Source organism: Aspergillus stella-maris, assembly GCF_047715825.1.
Source record: "Aspergillus stella-maris strain CBS 113639 unplaced genomic scaffold BDV14scaffold_36, whole genome shotgun sequence".
In the NCBI taxonomy this organism is placed as follows: domain Eukaryota; kingdom Fungi; phylum Ascomycota; class Eurotiomycetes; order Eurotiales; family Aspergillaceae; genus Aspergillus; species Aspergillus stella-maris.
In genome coordinates, this window is record NW_027396830.1 from 248134 (window position 1) to 266544 (window position 18411).

At 49.5% G+C, this 18411-nt stretch overlaps 7 protein-coding genes across 7 annotated transcripts; 2 read left to right on the forward strand and 5 right to left on the reverse strand.

Moving 5' to 3' along the window:
- Positions 1–961: 961 nt before the first annotated feature.
- Positions 962–3975, forward strand: BDV14DRAFT_201306 (uncharacterized protein; the record flags this gene model as incomplete). Its single annotated transcript, XM_073773728.1, has 6 exons — positions 962–1392; positions 1443–1500; positions 1567–2094; positions 2146–2303; positions 2853–3169; positions 3605–3975. The coding sequence occupies 6 exons, from the start codon at positions 962–964 to the stop codon at positions 3973–3975; spliced, it is 1863 nt and encodes a 620-aa protein (XP_073627019.1).
- Positions 3976–4951: 976 nt separating this feature from the next.
- On the reverse strand, positions 4952–6090 carry BDV14DRAFT_201307 (uncharacterized protein; the record flags this gene model as incomplete). Its single annotated transcript, XM_073773729.1, has 2 exons — positions 4952–5132; positions 5210–6090. 2 exons carry the CDS (start codon positions 6088–6090, stop codon positions 4952–4954), a joined length of 1062 nt encoding a protein of 353 aa, XP_073627020.1.
- A 688-nt stretch (positions 6091–6778) lies between these two features.
- BDV14DRAFT_209590 (beta-class carbonic anhydrase) lies at positions 6779–7533 on the reverse strand (the record flags this gene model as incomplete). Its single annotated transcript, XM_073775680.1, has 4 exons — positions 6779–7053; positions 7139–7278; positions 7342–7379; positions 7448–7533. 4 exons carry the CDS (start codon positions 7531–7533, stop codon positions 6829–6831), a joined length of 489 nt encoding a protein of 162 aa, XP_073627021.1. The 3' UTR covers positions 6779–6828.
- Positions 7534–7790: 257 nt separating this feature from the next.
- On the reverse strand, positions 7791–10320 carry BDV14DRAFT_80636 (bifunctional molybdopterin adenylyltransferase MobB/molybdopterin molybdotransferase MoeA family protein). The gene is made up of 3 exons (XM_073777566.1): positions 9971–10320; positions 9887–9924; positions 7791–9840 (listed from the first exon to the last, which is right to left on the reverse strand). Exons 1-3 carry the CDS (start codon positions 10279–10281, stop codon positions 8075–8077), a joined length of 2115 nt encoding a protein of 704 aa, XP_073627022.1. The 5' UTR covers positions 10282–10320; the 3' UTR covers positions 7791–8074.
- A 619-nt stretch (positions 10321–10939) lies between these two features.
- Positions 10940–13196, forward strand: BDV14DRAFT_209592 (glycosyl hydrolases family 31-domain-containing protein; the record flags this gene model as incomplete). Its single annotated transcript, XM_073775681.1, has 8 exons — positions 10940–11171; positions 11274–11682; positions 11756–11864; positions 11915–12048; positions 12112–12287; positions 12343–12442; positions 12476–12866; positions 12921–13196. The coding sequence occupies 8 exons, from the start codon at positions 10940–10942 to the stop codon at positions 13194–13196; spliced, it is 1827 nt and encodes a 608-aa protein (XP_073627023.1).
- A 628-nt stretch (positions 13197–13824) lies between these two features.
- Positions 13825–15975, reverse strand: BDV14DRAFT_80643 (cytochrome P450). Its single transcript, XM_073777567.1, has 5 exons — positions 15582–15975; positions 14628–15505; positions 14439–14549; positions 14208–14383; positions 13825–14094 (listed from the first exon to the last, which is right to left on the reverse strand). Exons 1-5 carry the CDS (start codon positions 15784–15786, stop codon positions 13920–13922), a joined length of 1545 nt encoding a protein of 514 aa, XP_073627024.1. The 5' UTR covers positions 15787–15975; the 3' UTR covers positions 13825–13919.
- A 633-nt stretch (positions 15976–16608) lies between these two features.
- On the reverse strand, positions 16609–18319 carry BDV14DRAFT_80649 (DUF914 domain membrane protein). Its single transcript, XM_073777568.1, has 3 exons — positions 17884–18319; positions 17636–17826; positions 16609–17577 (listed from the first exon to the last, which is right to left on the reverse strand). Exons 1-3 carry the CDS (start codon positions 18078–18080, stop codon positions 16769–16771), a joined length of 1197 nt encoding a protein of 398 aa, XP_073627025.1. The 5' UTR covers positions 18081–18319; the 3' UTR covers positions 16609–16768.
- Between the last annotated feature and the right edge of the window lie 92 nt (positions 18320–18411).

The following is an 18411-nucleotide window of genomic DNA, read 5'->3' on the forward strand; positions in this document are numbered from 1 at the left end:
GACACGCTGCAGGAACATCGAGAGTCTTCAGCAACTCGCAGTCATGGTTTGACGAGCCGACTTCTGGACATTTCGGCTCCCTTCAAAAATTTCCGCGGCTAAAACGACTTGACACTCAGCTAAACATTCTTCTGGATGGCATGACGACCGATTGATTTGCTCCATTTTGCTTAAGCGACATCATTTCCGAGAATTTTGACAGCTTGTTCCTCCATCCCAGCTGGGTTTACATAACAAGCCCTAAATTTCGGACTACCAAGCTTCAAGCCATGTTCGCCGAGCGCAGGCGGTCTCTGAAGCTTCTGAGATCCTGGCCTCCCCGTACTAATAAGGAATGGGTTGTTAACTCGTGTGCTTCTATTCATTCAGTAGAATCACGGCTGCCTTGAGCAGGCCTTTCGAAGCGGAAACATAATGGATGTAACGACTTCGATCATGATCGTACATTATTCTCGTCCACGGTGCAGACGGCTGCAGGGAAGTGCCAACGTGGGAACGCAACGAATGACAGCTCAAATCGTGTTTCGAGCAATGATTCCTCACCAACGATACTTTTTCATTGGAAGGATCATAGGACTCATGTAGCCGCTGTAGGGAACAAGCAATGGGGTTGAGGTTTGCAAGGGGTATATATAAGCAGACGTCGCATACAGAAAGAGTATGAGCAAGACTAGCTACGTTTGTTTCTTCCAGATAGGTATAAAAAACCTCTAATTTCAGTTTCAACCATTTCAGTCGGTGAAAGTTGCAATCTCTACGTCTTCAGCCTTTGGTGCGTCTAGGCATTGCTGCGTCCTGCAAGTGAGCGCCGTATCACTGGTGCCAGATAGACAACAGGCGCATCAGCCCCCGCCGGCTGTGCACCTCGATGATCAAACTCTTTCTCGCCTTTTCAGTGTCTTCCATCCTCCTTTTTGGGTCCACGCATCTCATCCTCCTTTTTTGTCGCAGCTTCATCGCCATGTCAGACCCGTTGTCCGCCGCGGCGAGCGCCGTCGGGGTGATTTCCCTCGGGCTGCAAGTGTGCCAGCATCTTGTGACTTATTGCCAAGCCTATAAGAGTTACGATCAGGACATTGAGAGGATCAGAATTACAGCGCAAGGATTAAAACAACCCCTTAAAGACCTCCGCGATTTGATCGAGGAGAGCGAAGTGGTTAACACTGAAATTACCGCCGATCTGGGAGAGAAAGCCCTAGGTTTGGGAAGGATGATTGATAGCTTAAAGAAGACATTGGTTCGGTTTCATGTCGAGATGCCAGTGTCAGGTTTGACTGGGAAGGTGAAAGGACATTTAAGCAAGGCCGTTTATCCATTTCGGAGGGCGACGCTGAAAGATATGCTGGAGGATCTGAATAAAATTCAGGCAGTTCTGCAGACCACCCTCAGCATGTAAGTAGAATCCCTCATTAGTTTATAGTTTGGTTGATTGAGCATCATAGATGCTCGACGCGAATAATCAGGAAAGTAGAGATTGTGCAGGAGACGCTCCTTGAAGAAGTAAAACAGATGGTGGCAATCCCTTCTGACAAAGTGAATCATTGCAGTGGCTAACTTTGTAACTAGCGTCTGGACATGCAGGCCATACCAAACAAGCAGATACCCGCTCCAGCGCTGGTAAGGTCATGGTGCGACTGCCATATTGCCTGCGCGGAGCTCATCAAGGGTACACAACCCAAGCTAAGCACGAGACTGATGGGCCCTGGGGCTTCGGATACTGCAGGCTGCGACGTTGAAATTTATTGTGCGCAGGTCTATACCAGAAAGGCCAGACAACGCAAGAATGCCATGATCAGAACATACAAATACACATGCGCTCCTCTGCGTCTCGCAATTACCGCTTTCTTCTCGATGTCGACCGGAGCCGGGGCATTTTCTATTGCGCCTGCTCTGACCCTACAGGCTATCCTCAAATGGAAGGGAAGCGTTGCGGAGCTGATGTGGCTTAGCATACACCACAAGGAAACGCCTAACGGGGCTGGGAAGGTCGTCTCGAACCTTATTGGTAGGCTTCAGCCGGTCTTTTCTAAGGGTGAGGCGGCACCCTCAGCTTTATACCTCGATACGTTTGGAAAGTATCGCACATTGCTTAATGTACGTACACATTCCGTGTTAGTGATGATCCAGTGCTCTGATATTGTATAGATGCAAGCTGTGTGTATGGAGGGTGGTAACCGACAGCTACTCCCTAGCATTTGGACACTCACGAGATTTCTCGTAGACCACGGTGCACTACCTGATAATACTGATCCCTTGGGCCTTCTTGGATGCTTGATAACACATGTTGTCTTTAACGAAGAGGTGTATGCATTGGCTCGTTATCTTGCTGGCCATGGGGGTTCCTGGACTCCCAATAAACTAAATCTAACACACAAAGCACGGTTGAAAAATAAGGTATATCTTAAAGAGAGATGAAAGTCGTATGTCACTGCCTTTAAATCTTTGTCCTTCAAAGTGTTAACATGGTCTCCAGTCGTATCTATCCCTGATATTATAAGAACTATATTTCAGGAATCCGAGGAAGAATTAGCATTCGCCATAGAGATCGGAAACGTCATGCCAGATCAGCAATTCTTCAAGTGCTCACTCCTGGAACTATCGATTGGTTGGCCTAAAGGCATACAAATACTTCTAGCTTCAGGCGCGAAAGCTCGATGGAATAACTTGCTTTTAGCGTACCTGTATAGGCCTAAAGAGACAGATCCCTATTTCGAGAGTTACTATCGATTATATAAACTTCTCTTCGATGCTGGCTGTGAGATTTTAGGATGGTGGCTGCGTGAATGCAGCGATCCATATCTACACTCGCCACGGCTTCTATCCCTTCTTGTGGATGAGCTTGTCAAACGCAGACAAAGACTATACATGATCGCGAGGTCCTGCCTGCGCGAGGATGAAATCCAAGCATTTGGGTTGAATGACGGCACACATCCGGATACTCATGCTTCAGAAATCTGCAAGGCAATTGCTGCTCACAAGAAAGTTATTGATCCGTCGCTTCTAGTTGAGCCTAGGGAATATCCTCTTTATCAAGAAAACTGGCAATCCGTCAAAGCCATGCAAGCTTTGTACAACGCCGGCTTCAGGGAGCTTGATCAGCCGAACTCAAACGGAGTAACGCCCCTAATGATGGCATCTACCGACCGCATTTTCAATTTCTATGTGGGCAGTAAATGCTAGCTTATCTCGGCGGGCGCAGATGTCCGTCGTGAATTGCCCCAATCCTCTGCCACAGTCTCCCATCTGCTCAGCGTTGGCGTCGCCGAATACTTTCTTCTCAACTCGCAACACCATAAAATTTCATCTTGTCGCTTAATAGATGGGTACCCAGCATGCCCAAATGAGCTGTTTTCTCTCCCGTCTATAAGAGACAGCTGTGTTTGCGCTTGCAGTCCAAACGGGTGTACGATATTTTCTGTCGCCTTGCGACAGATCATGTCCGAGTCGCATAAGACAGTATTCACTGGCAACTCTTTCTCATTTTGGACACTACTTAACATATTGATCTATTGGTGTCAACCTAGTACAAATATCAACCAAGCTCTCATTAGGTTTCTCACATTCGATGCCCTAGGTGTCAAGCATACATGCTGCACTGAAATAGACAACGGAAAATCAATAAAAGTTGTCAAAGTGCATGGAATGATAGGAAGAACACCAAAAGCTCTCGCGGAAATAGCAGAAGAGAACAAACAAGGCGTCGAGGTCCTCGAAAATTTTATTCTCGAGTTCGATGCGAAATATCATGAGCTCGGGCTCAGTATCTGGGAATTCCTGGAGGGATATTGGCACACGCGCATGGTCGAATATCTCTGCGAGCGTGATCCCTATGATGAGGAGCATGATCGAGAAGCTCGAAGCATGGGTGTTTTCTTGCAACCGGAGGAAAACGATCCGCTTGATAGGGTTTCCCTTCTTATTGGGGGTCGAGTTAAGGAGGTTAGCTTCGAGGATGTATTCGAGGATGAAAATTGAAAGTCAAGGCTTCGGATCGGTCTAAGTCCAAGATATGCGGGCTAGTATCGTGGATATATATAGCAGTTTCTCTTCCGAATCAAAAACAGGATATCGGTTACCGTCTCACTTACTTCGCTTCTGCCAGTGACCCTATCTGACAAACATCGATAGTCTATCATTCAGTGTGTCCTTCATTGTGAAGCGTATCATGCACTACATGATGACCTAAAGGAGTACGCGAAGCCAAATGTCTCGATGAACCATGGGAATCCACCAAAATGCTTATGCCCCATGCTTATGACGTGCATGGAGATAGGTCCCTTTGCTGTAAGACTCACAGCATAGAGCAAGCATTAACAACTATCAGTATACCCCGAGATACCACCCACATATCTTTTTCGCAAAACGTATATCTCCGTCCCGACCCGCACGGTCCTCACATCAGCAGCCCAAATCCCATTCTCCAAGGTCAATCCAGCACTCCTCTTGCTCCTGGTGACCCTTATCCTGGGCGTATCCTGTTGGCTTTATCGTTGAACTCAAAAAACCAAAGGCATCTAGCCTAAGACGCTGAAAGGCTCATGGAACTCTCCTGGTATATCCGAATTCTTATACGCGCTGCTCGGATCACTCCCCGTCCGTGGTCTTTCTCTCTTACGTCGAGAATCCAGGAAGCGCGCTAACCCAGCTATTACGGGGAGCCAGGCGAAGATTACATCTAGGGTCATTTCAAGCTTTGTCCGGACTCCGAGGGCTCAGGCTGTCTCGATTTAGTTAATGTGCTAGTTTACTTTACTTTACTTTGTCAAGGCGGGGTTAAGGTATATTTGGGGAGATGGAGAATGGGCGAAGACGTAGTCTCGTTATATTCTATTCTTGAGAGGTAGTATACTCGGACAATTGTAGTGATGCAGACGCTGGTGCCGGGAAGTAGACGTATTAGCCTGCTATCAAGTAGGTAGGAACATCAGTGGAGAAGATGAGCGAACACTACTTACAAGGTTCCAATAGCAAACAGGACCGAGAGCAAGATCTCCCTCCTGAGCGTCTGCTGCAATCCCCAAACAATAGGCTGCGGCATCCAGAGGATTGTGCAGTCGAGAACCATATTCAGCGCAGCCACAGCCACCACAAAAGGTTTAGCCCACTCGTCTGTCGACGCCATCTCTGCCTTCCTAAGTGGGTGAGCCGCACTCAGCTAGATTCCGAAGCTGATCATGCCGATGAACCTTCAACCAAGAGTATTTGTCACCTTCTTCGGAACAAACTCAGGAAGATTCGTCGTTTATGGCCTATAGGCTTTGAAGCTGATGTCGAACAATCACTGGCACAAGTTTGCACCGAGTGTGGAGTAGGGGCGTCTGATGAAGCTTGTTGACTCTGATTTTCAGGAGCTTGGTTTTTTTCTTCTTCCCAGTCACTGAGGGTATTAGACGAGAGTATAGTGTGTGGATGATCTGGGCCTAGTACTTGATTGAACAGGTTGGCACATTCCTTCATTAGGCTTAAAGCTTGGAAGATGCTTCCTTGTTCTTTCAAAGTAAAGGCAAGGTTATTCATGGTTCTGAGAGTTTCAGGATGGCCAGGTCCAAGAATATTCTTCCGATGTTGGAGTACCCATTGTTGCGTTGCCTCTGCCTCCTTATACTTGCCCTGGCCGTAAAACACAAGACTAAGGTTATTGAGACAGGTAGTCGTCTCAGGATGTTCAGAACCAAGAACCTCGTTATAAACTCCAAGCGTCTGTTGGTATATGGCCTCTGCCTCGGTGTACTTGCCCTGATCAGCAAGTACCGAACCAAGGTTATTAAGACTGTTAAGAGTGTCAGGATGCTTAAAACCAAAAGCCTTCTCATAACCTTCAAGTGTCCGTCGCTGCATGGCCTCTGCCTCCTTATACTTGCCCACATTAGCGAATACCAAACCAAAGTCATGAAAACTGCTAAGAGTATCAGGGTGCTCAGGGCCAAGAACCTTTTCTAACCCTAGTAGTGCTTGTTGATGCATTACCTCTGCCTCTTTGTACTTGCCCTGCAATGCAAGTATGGATCCAACATCCCTAATACTAATGAGGGTATCGGGATGCTCAGGACCAAGAACCTTTTCTAATCCTTGTAGTTCCTGTTGGTGCATGGCTTCTGCCTCCTTGTATTTGCCCTGCTTACCGAGTGCCACAGCAACGTGGCTAAGACTGGTAAGAGTATCAGGATCCTCTACTCCGCAATTTCTTTCTCGGATCTCCAGGACAGTTCGGAACAGAGTTTCTGCCTCGGCATATCTTTGCAGATGTTGTGGGTGGAAGAATGGACTCTGGTATATCCCGTGGACTAATGCAAGCCATGAATGACAGATAGGCGTCACTTGCTATTTCGTCTAGTTTCTGGATCTGCAGAAAGGATATCAGCCAGGTGGTGGCCACTGGGTTCTGAATCTCTGCGTAGCGTCCATCATCCTCAAACTCCTCGTGGAGTAATTCTATCTTTACTGCCAAGGGTATTTCAGTAGATGAGGCTAGAATTCATGCATGTTGCTTGTATAGAGGAGAAATAGAGTACTATTGAAAAGTTGCATGTGGCCTCAGCCCTACCCCGAGTCTCCATTTAATGCCTCAGGCATTGACGTTCTGCATTTACATACACTGCAGTACTCGCAACGTAGCCCATACACTTTCATTTAAATATGATGGATATACTTGCAACACTAATATTACAGTAAAATAATTTGCATCTGCCACAATTCCTCTTATGCATCAACCCACCCCTATCGAAAACGCCAACGCCCCCACAGCCAAACCTTCACACACTCCCCATCCCCAACTCAACCAGAAAGCAACGCCAGCTCTCCCCCTTAACCAAATCAACCTAAATCAGGCTATTCAACCTTGACGATCTTCCCAGACTCCACCTCATAGATATACCCGGTCACAGGAACATCCAGAATCAACGGGCTATCCTTCACAAGCCTGACATCTTCCAACACACTCTGCCTAAGATCAGCAAACGGGAGAAACGCAATATGGTCCGCGTTCTGGCCGAGTTCTTCTCGTATCTTGTTTCGAATCACCTCATCGGTAAAGGTTAACATTCCGCAATCCGTCTGTTAGTTGTGCGTTAGATCTTTCCATTCATGCCCGGCTCGTGACGCTATTCGCAGGCCAGACAGAGCCTCCCAGTCTACGTACATGATGCACGATAACAATTTCCCTTGTCCCAAGTAACTGCTGTGAGATTACGAGGCTCCGTAGTGCGTCGGTTACTCGGCCGCCAGCATTGCGGATGACGTGGGCGTCGCCTTCCTCTAGGCCTAGTGCCCGGGCTGTATCTATTGCATGCTGTCAGTGGCCTCGAGATTAAATAACAATCGAGCGGGTTCTGACGGGCATACCCAGACGCGCATCCATACATGCCACAATGGCGACTTTCCTGCCAAACCGAGCTCCATTAGACCTAGTCTACACTAGGTGCAGTGACATTGGAGGCGACGACTTTACCGCTGAGGAGGCAACTGCAGGTCCCCCTTTGTGAAAGACGCAGCGTAACGCGCATTCGCAGCTTCGAATTCTTTAGCGGCGGACATGTTTTAGATTTACGATCAACGTTGGTAATCAGAGGAGGTCTTGTCTGTTCGGATGTGCTTGCCAACCACTATACCCGGATAACGGCAAAAAGCGCGAGACGGAAAATGACCTTTCTTTTGTACTCCAGCTCCCTGCTGCCATCATTCCGGGCCAAATTGCGTGATGAACCTTGGTACAGCGTCTCACCAACCATGAGGTGGTGTTTCCATGTGTGCTTTTGTGTTCTCTACTGCTGGCTGCATGCTCTCGCAATTTACCCCGCAGATGACTTCATATTGCTTACCTGGGTTGTCGGATACCGAATCTGTCTGCTTTGTTGGCGCTCTTACAGAGCAGATATATCAATGCAATGTTTAAACATTTTACGTGCTGCTGCTGCTGCGGCTGTCTCTTGCCTTTCTATGTTCCACGCAAGTCTTGGGGCCTCCCGCAATTATCCTGTAAGAACTCTCGTTCAACAATTCACACCGGCGAAGCTATGTAGGCAAACAGGGAGAACTCCAAATTTGGTGTTACACATTCATAGCATATATCTGTTATCTATTCAGCCAGCACAGGCCCCATCATCAACGCCTCCACCAAAGTCCCCTGGGCAGCTGTTCCCTTCCCTGGCTGGAGAACCAACAGCGCATTGGCACTAGCTAGACTTCCAACACGGGAACTGCGCTGTCCCACTCCCTCCGCGCCGGTACTTGTTGCATAGAGCCGTCCGTCCATACGCGACACCGTAACAATAGCGCGGTGGTATTCCGTGCGTTTCGCGTCAAGCGGGAATGAATGCGATAAAGTTACTGATACAAGCGGTAGACCGAGACTCGGTGTAAGGCCCAGGGCAGCTGGTTTCTGCCCTAGTCCGAGCATTTTGTGAAGTGATGGAAGAACGAATAGATTTAGCGTTACAAGTGCCGAGGCTGGGTTTCCGGGGAGAGAGAATATGAGTCTGTTGCTGCGCTCTTGCTGGCCTTGCGAGGATGATGTCGGTTTGTATGGGACTGTGGCGAATGTAGTGGGTTTGCCGGGCTTCATGGAGACGCGGCCAAAGTGGATCGTGCCGCCGATGGAGCGTTCAATGGTGGGTTTCAGCAAGTCGAGTTCGCCCATTGAGACGCCTCCAGTTGTTATGATCACGTCGACGCTGTTATTGGATTTCCCGACCCCACGCAGGGCATTGCGGAGGCTTGCCTCTAGCTCGCCGGCCGGGGTATCGCGGGCAATACCAAGATCAACTGCGGGGATACCCCAGGATTTCAGGCAAGACAGGATTGACGGTCTGTTTGAGTCGCGAATCTGTCCTCCCTGGAGAGTTCTGGGGTCATCGTGCTCGACGAGCTCGTCGCCTGTACTAAATACACCCACAGTAGGCTTCTTGAATACCTTGACGGTCTTTGTTCCTGTCGAAGCTAGGAGACCTATCTCACCACCAACGGGCGTGATCAGATCACCGCGCCCAAGTATCTTGGAGCCCAGAGTTACATCACTCCCTGGCTGGCGGACGTTCTCATTCGGTTTGATCTCCCCCGTCAGGATCTCGACAGTGGCCTCTTCATCGCCATCTGGCGTTGAAGATGCTAGTAAAGTGTCTTCGACCATGACAACTGCGTTAGCATTAGGCGGAAGGGGAGCCCCGGTTGTTATACGTGCAATTGTGCCTGGTTCGAGTGGTGTGAGAGTCCCGCCTTCATTTGCATGAGTGATGGATGCGACAGGGAAGATTCCTTTTGTATTGGAACCGGCATCTGGTGATGATGGTGCAATGACGGCGTACCCGTCGACAATGCTAGCGAGATACGCTGGTACAGCCTCGGCGGCGTAGACATCCTCCGCAATGACATATCCCACCAGATCCGTGCTGACTGCAAGTTCAATAACCTCTGGGTCGGGAGTCTGCTCTGAGATAATCTTCAATGCGTCTTCCACAGACAGCATCGGATACGGCGACTCACGATACCGCCGGTTTGCGCCGGCAGCAGGGTCATTGGATTGGCGTTCTGAAGGCGTTGTATGAGCTCTTGGGATAGCATGTCCATGCGCATGGCTATGAGAGTGAGAATGAGAGTGGGAGTGGTCGTGATGGTGATGATGGTGCTCGTGCTTGGGCTCTGGTTTCACACCTGCCTCGGCTTCGAGCTTCTTCACGCCTCCAGCGTGGAGTGTTCTCGAGTCCGCACCAGCTGCTTGCGTACATGCATGAGGTAGCAGCTTGATGATAGCTTCCAGGTTCTCCTTGGCGCCTTTTGGAGAGCCAGGTAGAGTGATGACCAGTGATTTATTTCTCGTCCCTGCAACGGGACGGGCCATCATGGCGACTGCAATTGTTAGCCATTGGTCACGTATAACTACGGATTTACTTACAGGGTGTAACACTAAGTGACGCAGCAATCATTCCGTGACTATACAGTCAGTATTACCCATGTATCAAGCTAACGAGAGACATACACCAGACCAGGCGCTTGGCGGTGGAGGAGTGGCGAGACGGCTTCGGGCGTGTTGTCTTTGACGGCAAAACCCGTCCCACCGCTTATGAGAATGAGGTTGAACGGATCATGTCCATCAGCCCAGCCGCAGACAGACTGCTGAATCTGGAGCACATCATCCGGAACTATCTTGGCGATGGGTTGTTCCCAGCTGGTTGACCCCGCCGCATCAAAGACGTCTCCCAACGTGCCAATGACCCGGTCCGTCGAGGGATCCCGTGCGGCAGTGTCAGAGACCACCAGAATGGCAGCCTTTAGCCGTTGACCTGTCATTCTTCTGTCTATCGCGAACAATGGAGGTGAGGCGATGACGACGATGACGACGAGGGGTATCCGGGTCCTTGTTGTTCCGGATGTCTACAGCGGTAGGCGAAGCGGTAGGCGAAGCGGTAGGCGAAGCGGTGGGGAGTTCTGCCACTGGAATCACTATCTTATCTTATCTGATCGTATAGAGAAGCTAGCCCTGTCAGTAGTACAGTATGTAGGGAGGGATACAATCGAGGGAATTTGCATTTCATGCATCCGAAGCACTACAAAGGGTCACCATTGTATGCTACCGTCGGAAAGGCATGTGCCGGGCCTGGTGGAAATGGCAATATTCTGAGCAAGGATTTGTTCTTGCCTTCTCACTTTTCTGATTGTCCCGATCTATTTCGCCGGATCATGTTCAAACCCAACTACCAGGGGTTTGTACTTCACCTCGGGAGATCTTCAGGTGCAGACTTGCGTTTCTGGCGAAAAAAATTTTCCCGTAAATTACGGAGAGACGCATGTGCCACACTTGCGCCAGGGCCCCCCCCCCCCTTTGCGCAGGCTATTAAATCGAGGTACACGGTATAACACAATAACCTTGAGAGCAATCAGCGACCATTACAATCTTTGAACTACGCTGCCATCAAAACTTCTGGCGTGCTTTTTGACTGCCGCCACTATGGCCCGAGTCTCTTTGTATTCCCTCCGTATCGAGTCCAAGTCCCCCTATTTCTTTACCATTAGCAATGGCGAAAACCACACTATTGTTGCAAACTCTGGCATTGTAGCCGGATCCCAAAATTCTAGTATGATTGCCGTGTCTAGAGACTCCAAAGACACAGCTCTTGACTTTGGTTTCATAACACCTACGATTGTCCGTGTGGACGTTAAGAGCTCGCTAGGATTCACTGGTGCACAATTCTAAACAGTCGAAAACACGCTGCACTACGGCGTTTGGGCACACCCATTCAACGAATCGATCGTCAACTCGAACATTGCCTTTGACCTCAAAGGAATGCAAGGAAACGATGGGATCAACTATGCCAGTGTCCGCTCACCTTTCTTCGTGTCTAGCGCAGGCTATGCTGTGTACACAGACACTCAGGCCATGGGATCATATTCGTTCTCCAACGAGGACAATCAAGTCCAATTTATCTTCAACGCAACGGAGATAACCTATTATATTTTATCACCCAAGTCCAAGGACGGCTTTAAGAGTCTCTTGACGCAGTACGCGGGGTTGACGGATACATCACCTCTGTGGTTGCCTAGATCGTATGGGCCTAAGTTCTGGCACAACGACTTCCAGCGGACCTCCGGATTTCCAGAAGGTGTCAACGATTCTCAGGAGTTTTTTGAAGACGTTGTGGATAAGTTAGCTCAGCATCGGATCCGGGCTAGTGCTGTTATGGTTGATCGGCCGTGAGTATTCTCTCCACTGCACAAGAACCCTGCCATGCCATCCTGTGATTCTAACAGCCTATGTGATCTATAGATATGGTACAGGGACTGAGGGCTGGGGCAATTTCGACTTTGATCAGAAATACTGGCCTAATGTTAGTGAGTTGGTCAAAAATGTAGCGCAGAAAGGACTAGATTTTCAGGTATTGCTTAGCCGCCAGACAGAGACAATCATCGCAGCTAACCCGTGCAGGTCTGGGTCGCCAATAGAGCTGTCCCTGGTTCTCAACTCTACAACGATTCCGAATCCCGCGACTGGCTGCTCGAAGCGGCATCAGATGAGCAACCCGGTCGTGTCCTAAACCTATCCAACCCCGATACATCTAAGTATCTCAAGGAACAAATGGACTGGCTTCCAAACCTCGGAATCAAGGGCTAGAAGATCGACAGAGGCGATGGCGATGAAGATGAAATGCCAGTCTGGGAACAAAACATCCAGACGTACCTGTTCCACAAGCTCCTGTACGAAGGTCAAACTGAGGCGTGGGGAGCCCCGGCAAGCAACCGCGCAGCAGGATTCTACAATTTCGTGAGAAGCGTGGACAACCTGTCGAGGAAGTACACTGGTGTATGGGTTGCTGACCCATCCAGCGACGAAGACGGGCTACTGCAGAGCATTAGGGAACGGCATTCGATCGGGCCTGCTTGGGTTCCTAATCTGGGGCAGCGACTGTGGAGGGTATACCCGGAGGATTGGAACGGACCAACCAACTGAGGAGCAGTGGGCTCGCTGAATGGGGTTCTTAACATTCAGTCCAGTCTACGAAGTCATGCTCTACGAGGATAGTGTACCCCGGTACGACTATTCAGATGATTTGACGGCGGTCTTACGCGAAACCGCGCAGCTCTATCACGAGTTGGTGCCGTTTATACAGAGCTACATCTACCGGGCAACCTTCGATGGCCTGCCGGTGATGCGAGCATTGTTTCTCGAAACCCCTGAGGACGATAGTATTTGGGATTCTGATGAATTCTACTTCTTCGGCGAGGGGTTCTTGGTAGCACCCATCACCAGGAAGGGCGGCACGAAAGAAGTCTGTTTTCCCAAAGATCAGAAATACCTGGAGTACTTCAATAAGCAGGATGTTTACAATGGTGGAGATTCGAAATCATTTACGCTGGACATCAACTCTGTTCCCGTATTCGTGCGAGAGGGCGCCATCATTCCAAGGGGTGACCTTTGACGGAACAATAACCAGTGGGACGATGAGTGGCGCGCTCGGCTGAACATTGAGGCATATCCGAGTTATAATGTTAGTTTTCGCGAGTTTCAATATTCCAATGAAGGCTCTGGTCGCTCTGTTAGTAATAAAATGGAGACTGACGAGCGCCGCAAGACAATCTGTGTTTCTTGCGGAAGAATAAGTACTCCAGGCAAGTTGCTCATTTACATCGAAGGCGGGCCTAGAGAGTTTGCTTTATTGGAGCGCGGAGGAAGACACTGTGTGAGTAATGTACAGACTCTGTTCGATTAGCATTAGCCCAGGTGTGATAATAGTATTACGGTGAGACTTCGAGAGCAAGGTACAGCTGCGCCTAGTACAGGGAGTATGATTATCTGATCTCGCCTTAATCACCCGAGTGCAGATTTCAAATCTACACGGGGTCCTAGATGAATAAACCAGCGCTGGGCAGAAAACAGAGTAACTTTAGTGATTACTCAAATATGACAAATCTTGTTCTTCATCTTTAGGATGCGGTGATCACTGCATACAATGAGCCTCTGCCCCATTTTTGGCATCACCTTTTCGCTGCTGAATTGGCGGCAGCGAACATTAATTCTTCTAATTCCTCGGAAACCCGCATTGGACTGCATGAAGGGTGGAGATTTCGGCATCCTAAGGAAATGCCGGATATTGTTGTATACGATCAGCGTCCTGACGCTGATGATAGTGACTTGTCTATCGTCGGGAACTGGATTCTTCCTTCCGCAAACGAGTTTATCAAGGATCCTGATAGCCACCATGATTGGCTTGCAAAGCAGACTGATATTGACATCGAGTGCGTGAAGAAGTCCTACGACGATACCGAGTGCTCAGATGTAACGGTAGCCCACGACTGGGCCGGTTCTTAGTTCACATGCTAACATCTTGTATATTCCTTGCTTGTACAATTGAATAGATTGTGCAGATAAAGAGACCAAAGCCATACTAGAGGAATAGAAGGATCAATTTTCAATCTCCTGGTCTGTTCCATTCTCAATCTCGCACCATCCCCGTCACCCTCGCCCGAACCACGGGCTCACCCCTGTCATTCAAACCAAGAAAGAAGTCCCGAGTCAACGTGATCTCATCAAGCTTTGTATCGTACAGTTCCCAGTCTACGCGTCGGACAAAATACGCGAGGGCTATGTAGAGCTCTGCGTATGCGAGACTAGATATGGACTTGTGCGTAAATATTCATTGCACCCAAGGAAGAAAGAGAATGGAAATGAATGGAAGGGAAGAGAAGGGAAGGGAAGAGAAGAAATAGAACCCCCAACGTACTTCATGCCCAGACACGCTCTGCTCCCCTTTGTAAACACGGTTAGGTATCGGTCGAGTCGCTCGCCCGTCACGGCTTTGCCATTGTTGCGGATCCATCTTTCGGGATCGAACTTGGTAGGGTTAAAGAAGATCGTCGGGTTGTGATGGAGGAGAAGCGAGGATGAGCTCATTGGAGTCTATTATGATAAGGCTTCGGATGTACTTGATATATGAATGAGTGAGGCAGCTTACCCCTGGTGGAATGGTGTATTCTTTATAGGTCAGTGTCTCATCGGGTGCAATGCGCGGGAGTCGACCGACGACAGGCGTTGCAAGGCGTAAGGATTCGCTGATTACTGCTGCCTATCATTTAATCATAATCGGGCAGTGTTAATACATATAAATCGATGTTTCAAACCATGGATACTGGGTCGGGCATACCAAATAAGGGAGCTTCTCAAGCTCCGTCCACGAGCATGTACTCGTAACCGTAGGCAATACCGTCTTAAGCTCGTTCCTTAATTTCATCAACACATCCGGATCCTCAGCAAGATAGTAAGCTGCAATTGTCAGAGTCCGCGCCGTAGTCTCGGTTCCCGCTCCCAGAACAACAAGACACTCATCCTGAAGGCGCTGCGCACTGCGCTCCTCAGGCGGAAGAACAGGGTCCGTCAGGTTGTGATACATTGCACGGCGCTTGTCATCGCCCTCTTTCTCATCTGCATCTCCAGACCCGGACTTCTCTCTGGCAGATGAATAAATCAGTTCCAGAATGGCATCCTGCAAGTCCAACAACCCCGTCTTCCCCGGCATAATCAAACGCATAAACCACCCCGGCATCCTGCGCAGTACTGGATTAATAAAATGAAATGTCCGATTTATATGGCTTAGCCCCGTGATCTCCGTCGTTGACGCGCGGATATCAATGCGAAAGTCCTTATCCTCAACAAAGCACCACAGCTTGCCATAGCAGTAATAAGTAATAATATCAGCTGACAGGGCAGAGAAGGCATCATCAAGATGTACGATTGTCTGGGTATTATAAAACTCTTCTAATCGCTTTAAGAGAGCCATTGTGCGCTCCTCGATCATAGGCGCGAGACTCTGCACCGAGCGTCTCGAGAAGAAATTCGTCAACACCGAGCGTCGGAACCGGTGGTGTTCGTGGTTCGTTGTCGCTACCATTGACGTGGGCGTGCCGAATATGGGGACCCATGCGGGATCTTTCTCGCGGCGTCGACTGGCGGCCGCGTAGATTTCTTCGTAGAATTCCGGGTCAATGATATGGACTTCTCGGGGTGTGATTCGGACGATGGGGCCTGTTTTGGTAAGATGCTCTAGTTAACTCGTGGTTCGAGGGTACTCAGAGTGGCTGAGGTCGCCCGCTGAGCGTACCGTATTGCCGGTGCAGCTTCTCAATCTGGAAGAGGTATCTTCCTCCACGCCATATATCGTAGTAGATCTCATATAGATGTGATATTGCGGCTAACTTGGGGCCTGGGATGTGGCTGAGCGGGTGGAAATATAAGCGGTAGATAGACCTGGCCAGCAGGAAGATGGCGAGCCCAAACAAGGCGAGCCAGAGATGATAAACATCCATGGTTGCAGTGGAATACTGAGTGTAGCGTGAGATTTTCTCAGATATGGAGAGGAAAAGAAAGAAGCATCCCCAGAATGTTCACATTATCACAAAGGTGGGGTGGACCGGCCGGCCCCCTCCATGGACATGCAGCTATCCCTGTAGCTTCACACCTAGACCACGGCATAGACCACTCTTGTAGCTAGCTTTGTGCAACCACGGGCAGGATCCCTGTGTAGACCCCACTTTCCATGTTGTTGGAGACAAGTCGATTATCGAAGGAATCAGACAGTTGCAGCGGTCTCGGGTGCCAGCAAGTGTGAAACATAATACATAGCATTCCATTGGCCTATGCACCCCAAGGTGCTCTACTTATTCCTTTCGTTTTGTGGGTTAAGCTCATGGGGCTGTTGGAGTGCAGAGACTAGCAAACCTGGACCAAAAGAACGATAATGGACGTAGTAGCCGTCTAGTTTGTTCGTTGCGCTTACGGATTAAATCAGGTTTGCTCAGAATGGAACGGAGACCTCGCGGCGAATAGGTCTCTATCCTCTTCGGTCTTCCATAAGGCGCAGTCCAAAGCTTATCACGACGAAGCTCACAACGGTGGATGGATCGCTTTATAATTCGCGGCACTTCAGCCCCATTCTCGGGTACAGGACTGCACGCGGGCGTCGTTATCATCCTTTGGCGAAGAGCCAGCGATTCCGTGGGTGAATCCTCCTGACCTCAGACTAGCCGGACAAAAGACATCATAATCGCGTACGACATACGGGGTTGAACGACGAGGGGAGGTCAAGCAGTCATTCCGCTGCACGGCAACACTAAATGAGGAGGATCAAAGGAACAAATGGCTAAGACATGATAGCATTGGATCTACATATTATAGAAGTATGATGTTCTGCTTGATTTTGCGGCAATACCTCAACAACGAACACGCGGTTAAAAATACAAAACTATGCAAGCAGCATCAGCATACAGAGCGGCTTGAATCTTCGCTCCGTCATGCCGGCGAGGCGTGTTGGGCAGCGGCGCTGGCATCGATCCTTCGTTTGGCGGTGAAAAGACCAGCAACACCGCGTTCCTGGTTCTTACCAAGCCAGGGCTTGCGCGCTTCTCCAAGCACTTTGCGGCCAAGGTAGTAGATGAGTTGGCCGACAATGATGAGGACAAACGCAATCGGGTACATCCAGTGCACGCTGTAGTGGAAGACTTGGATACCGATGATAACACCCCAGAAGTTCATCGTAAGCAGTGAGATGTTGAAGAATGCAGCAGAGGCGAGGCGGAACAGAAGAGGTGCCGTCGAGTAGAAAATCGACAGACACAAGGTGTATCCAGTCAAGTAGCCGCCAACCTGCCCATCCCAGTGCGCATTCTTGATTGAATCGCGATCGAAGATACCAGCCTGGACACCGTTGATGATCATGCCAAAGAAACCCATCTGTCCAATGACCTCGTATACCGGCGCTGTGCTGACAAAGTATTCCTCACCAGTGTTGGCGAGGCCGTAGAAGCTGGCTCCGAGCAACGCGAAAAGGTCGCCCTTGATTTGATTGCCGCGCGAAATTTCGCCTCCGTTTGTTCCCTGGATGTGATCCGACGCGATCAAAACACCCATGCCGCCAATACAGATCAAAATACCGAGGACCTGAGAGATGTGGTATCGGACGCGAAGGAAGATGAATGATACGATAACAACGATGACGATGGCCCAGAAATTGATCAACTGTGCGCTCATCATGGTGGTGTATTCGTAGGCCAACACCATGAAGTAGTTGCCTTCGACGTCGCAGAACGACAAGATGACATCTGCAGTTGAATCATTAGTTCAATTGCGCAGGACAACGTTCGTTGACCATGAACTCACACTTCCACCAGCTCTTCCAGAGCATGCGAAACCAGCCTTTAATACCATATTTGTAGATGGTGTAGGACGTGAAGATGAGATTCAACAAACAGTAGTTGAAGAAGGTCTGGAAAGCGGGTATCGAGGTCTCCTTATTGGCAAGGAGGGTGTTGAACGTATTCGTACCGGTGTTAGCGATGGCAAGGAACTGTCTGCACAGCAACAATTATCAGTCAAAGCGATATGGCTCATTGGGTGAGTGCGCTTACCCAAGGATGAGAGTGATGTAAAATTCCTTTGTTCGAAAGTATGCAAAGAATCCCCTCTTCTCTTCATCAATCTGGTCTGCGGGGGTCTCGGGACTGGACTCGGCTCCGGATGGACTGGGGCCCGCAGAGACCGGTCGTTCGCTATCGGGAGTTGACACAACGGTTTGCACCGTGGTCTGGAGTTTGTTGTCGGACATGGTGGTTGGTGGTTGACGCTGAAAGTCGCGACTATAGCTCCAACGTGCACCGTGCGGAGTACTGACTGGATAAGGTGGGGGCGCTGCGGGCGGAAGGCTTTTTGATGGGAGCTTTATGACCTGAACGAGCGCAAAACTCCCTGAAGTCGCTCGTCTGTGGCCGGTTCAAATACCCCGATCGCAAGAAGCGGATTGTCCAGAAGACCAGGAGCAGGAAAAAAGCAAAGAGCGAGGGGAAAGCAGAAAAGTTGCAGCAGGTGCAGGATTTTGATAAACTCGCGGCGGCGGGCCGGACGAGGTTCCTGATTGGGCAACAAGTGGTCTGGGCTTG